This window comes from Staurois parvus, unplaced genomic scaffold, assembly GCF_062004578.1.
Source record: "Staurois parvus isolate SC_StPar_1 unplaced genomic scaffold, SC_StPar_1.0 ptg000417l, whole genome shotgun sequence".
Lineage (NCBI taxonomy): Eukaryota > Metazoa > Chordata > Amphibia > Anura > Ranidae > Staurois > Staurois parvus.
Genome location: NW_028318213.1, coordinates 1,866,759 through 1,871,007, shown reverse-complemented (window position 1 = coordinate 1,871,007; position 4,249 = coordinate 1,866,759). Strand labels below are relative to the sequence as shown.

The following is a 4,249-nucleotide window of genomic DNA, read 5'->3' as shown; positions in this document are numbered from 1 at the left end:
ATGGATACGGTGTTGCTTTGGGTGTACCTTATGGGCTCGCTCACACCATGTGCATTGACATATTTTTATGCACCTCTCAGGTCTCTGCATGGGTATAAAGAAAACCATTGCGTTCTATGTGTCCTGTTCACACCACGATGCTAATGTCATGTGCAGATGGTGTGGTGTGAACAGGGCACACAGAAAACAATATTTTTCATTGGGCTTTTGCAAAGACCTGCATGATTGCTAGACCAAAAAGGGGAGGACCTTTTCCATAAATCAATCCTTGAAGGACCTTAATCAGAGGAAGGAATCAGAAAAAAGAAATCTCAGCCTCAGGCCACATGCCCTCAACATTCAGGGGTGGCTTGCCAGGGGGAACCCTTAGCAAAGCACTTTGTCCCTATAATACATGAGGACAAGGGTCTCTTCCCCACAACCCTGATTAGTGGTTGTTCGGTTCTGCAGATACTTATTGAAACCTGGAAACCCCCTATAAAATAAGTGGTCCTTATATGCACCCCCCCACACACACATGGCTGAGTATTCCCAGTGACAGCAGTGGTTTCTAAAATCCTGTGACAGTGGGAAGCTGTCATATGTAGGACTGTAAGAAATACAGCTACTACATATGATGCTTGGGGAAAGGTTTGGGTGTTAAAGGAAAGTCCAGACTAAACCTTCATCTTAACCCTAATGGATGGGAAGATAGAGGACCTCCTTAGGATAATCTAGGAAGCACGTTCTGCCTCTGTGGCACCAGCCTTGGCAGCTGCATGTGTGGCTCACAACCTGAATATTTGGATTGACAACTTGGGTCAGCACATTGGGGGGAAAAAAATTTCCTTGCAGGAGATTGTTGATAACCCTTAGCTGGCAACCAAGGCTGTGTCTTATAAAACGGACACAACCATGAAGTCAGTAAGAGCCTCCACCAGATCAGATCATTTTCCTAATTTAGCCAGAAGGGCCATCTGGCATAGCATGCAATACACTGGGATTTGTGACTTGGTAAAGGGCGAGATCAGTGGGCACAGCTGCTTCTGGGAATGTGGGCAAACAAGGATCAGGACTAGAAGCCAACATTGATGCTGTTACTGCTGAAACCATCAGACCCTCATGCTGTGATCCCAGGACACAGCCCAGACACAACCGTCATGGGACAATAAACTAAAAAATGGGCATGCCCTGCCAAATCGGGAACGGTTGGAAAGTATCAATCAGTGGAGCCCCTCATTTCTCCTGCTAGGTAATAGTGTAAAGTTTTCAAAATAATGTTAATAGAAAAAAAAAGAACAGAAAAATCTAAATGTGAACACTGGAACATCAAAGAAATAGAGGTTTTCCATACATGTGGGAGTAATAGCAGCAGAAGTAGTAAAGTAGTATAAAGTGATAGTAGTATTAGTAATAGTCATATTGCTGTATAAACATAATAATACAATATTGAATAAACCAGAGGTGAAGAAGCACAAGAGCACCACCCAGTGCACAGGAGGAGTAACCACAGATTAGCAAAAGTTACTACACTATGCAGCTGGGGGGGGGCTTGCTGATCTCAGGCTCGGTAATGTAACATCATTCCATCAATGTATCCAAGGATTCCTCAGTCCATACTGCAATAGAGTCATTAAAGTCTTCATTTATTATGACAATATTATACTTACCATATATGCCTTGTACAGAAGGATTGCAGAACACACATTCCAATACACTTGACAATGAACAAAAAAAGGGAAAAGAAAACCAACAAAATTTAAAAACCATCAATTTGTTCTAATATAGTACACATGTTTAGGAGCTTTATTTAAATCTGTCTTTTTTCTTGCTGGCCGGGCTGGACATATGATTGACATGTGTTTCCCATCCTCATCTATCCTCCAGCAGGAAACAGGTCCTGAATGCTGCTGCAGAGAACTGGGCTCATGTGATGCGGTGAGCTTGGCTCCCTGAATCATTTCCCTGTCAGCTCACAGAAGATGTTGCATAACATTGGGTGTCAAATCCTGGAAAAGACTGAATCTGGAGCAAAGACAATATGGGGCAGCACTAGAGCTTGGGGAGGGTGAACATTGCTTGTTTTTGTAAACAGGCCCCCCTCCTACCACATGAAAGAATAAAACTGGAAATGAGTTTTAAGGCCATTTAAGGAGAACAATAAAATCAATGGTGAGAAGAAGTGCAATGTAATTTCTATGTAGTATAACCATGCCATTAGCTGCTCTGTGGCCCTGGAGCAGAGGGTCCCATAATTTGACCATATAATATTTTCTTAGGCAGCGGAAGCATTGGGAGACTAAAGCCAAACAGAATGAATGTGTAATTAGTGTAGGTACCATGTAAGCATACATCGGTGTTATAGCTTTAGAATGGTATATGTTTGAATAGTGAAATTGCTTTTGAGAACTGTGGTGGAAAGAAGTGGACATGTGGTCCAATTAGATCTGTGCTTCTGTGGCTCATTATATACGGTTTTCCTACGCTATGAGTTAGTATTCCTGAAATCAGCAATTACAGTAGATAAGCAAACATGTGACCAGATACAGAAAAAGCCAGCAGTCCTAAGATTTAGACTTACCTTCCCCTAGGACATGAGACTTGTATGAGGCAGCACTTGATGAGGCTCCACAATGGACATCATGCACTCTGTTATATCACATGTATGACCGTTTTCCTGGTTAGATTCTCTGGAGGCATTTTTGCTGTCCATGGCAGGTGGACATATTTTAAAATGTCCATAGCAGAACACCTCTCAGAGGCATTGAGGGCCAACAAGTCCCAGAACATCTGTCTGGCTTCCATGGAGAATTGTTGCCACTTTCCTGGTGCCAAGGTTAGGTCTTTCTTCGTTTGCCACCAAGCAAACTCACGGTACATGGGGTCATGACCCCCTGCTTCTTCCCAAGGAAATGTGCCGGTCATAACTGTGTACAACAGGACTCCAAACGCCCACACGTCAATGCTCGGGTGCAGCAGCAATTGATCACCTTCTTTTAAGCTGCACAATTCCGGAGCAGTATATGGGATGGACCAGGCCATACATGGTGCTTGAGTGCCCCGGAGCCTCGTCAGTCCAAAATCTGCTAATTTGACTTCCTTACATTCAATGTCCATGAGCAAAATGTTGTCCAGTTTAATGTCCCGATGGACCATTCCTCTGCTGTGCATAAAGTCTAAGGCACTCGCTACCTGTGGAACAAAACCCTTTACAAGATCTTCATTTAAACCAACCTGTAGGGAAAAAAGAGAGAAAATTAGTCACTAGACACAAATATAACACAATGTTACCCAACATATTGAACCCACCTTACCTCGTGTACAGGGAAACAAACATACATTAGCTGAATACACAAGGACTAGGATTAAAGGAAACCTGTCAGCATACAAAATGGTGCCATTAATGGTGCAAGATCCATCTTAACCCATCTTACTCCATTTTAAACCTTGCTTCATATCTTGAGTGATACACATACCTTAAACAACAAGCGTATGCCAACTATACATCCTACCAACTCACTGCCCTGGGAAAGGAACCTTTAAAACTCAGAATGCTTCAAAAGCAACTAAAACTAGAAATTGTGACTTTATAAAGATCAATACATTTTTGATACAAACTTACATTTAGCTTTACTATTGAATGAAGGTTTCCAGCTGGTGCCACCTTCTGGACAAAGACATAATCGTTGCTGGTTTGGAAAGCGATTTCATGGGTTTCGATGATATTTGGATGGCCGCTGAGACTAAGAGACATTCCATATTCTACTAGGAAGTTGTCCATTGGAGTTTTCTCTTTACTCATCAGTTTCATAGCCACCAACTCATCTGTTAAAAAGAAAGACATAAAAAGACAATGAGTATCATAAACCCAACATTAGAGAAATGATGAAGCTTGCTAAAAACCTGCTAAAGTTAGTTAAAAGTTTATGTAAATTTAAAAGTTCTGACTTATTAAGATCCATAACCATCACTCAAAAACTGGAAGCAAGGGGGGCTTGGAAAACTTAGAAACTTAAAAATGCTGCTCAAAAGCACTCAGAAGTACAACTGATTCTGTAAATCATTCTCTTTACATGAATTAGGCTACAAATTTACCAGAACCCCGATGTTTGGCCAAGAGAACCTTTCCGTACGATCCTGTCCCGAGCTCTTTGATGGGGTGGAAGTGGTCTGTGACTTCCATCATCGTCAGGTTTTCTGAGGTTTCGGCAATGAGCTCAAGAAGTTTCCTTGCAGTGTTCTTGGTTACTTCTACAATGCTAGAAGCCAT

General features: G+C 42.0%; 1 protein-coding gene across 1 annotated transcript; it reads right to left on the bottom strand.

Annotated features, from left to right (window-relative positions):
- Positions 1-2,631: 2,631 nt before the first annotated feature.
- On the bottom strand, positions 2,632-4,249 carry LOC149454776 (serine/threonine-protein kinase SBK1-like). Its single transcript, XM_089687098.1, has 3 exons — positions 4,075-4,249; positions 3,602-3,804; positions 2,632-3,213 (listed from the first exon to the last, which is right to left on the bottom strand). Exons 1-3 carry the CDS (start codon positions 4,247-4,249, stop codon positions 2,632-2,634), a joined length of 960 nt encoding a protein of 319 aa, XP_089543224.1.

Excerpts from the sequence above, each read along its gene's own strand:
- LOC149454776 (XM_089687098.1), bottom strand. The coding sequence starts at position 4,249 with ATGGCTTCTAGCATTGTAGAAGTAACCAAGAACACTGCAAGGAAACTT. Across the intron at positions 3,805-4,074 it reads GGCCAAACATCGGGGTTCTG|ATGAGTTGGTGGCTATGAAA; the intron begins GTAAATTTGTAG and ends TCTTTTTAACAG. Across the intron at positions 3,214-3,601 it reads ATTCAATAGTAAAGCTAAAT|GTTGGTTTAAATGAAGATCT; the intron begins GTAAGTTTGTAT and ends TTTTCCCTACAG.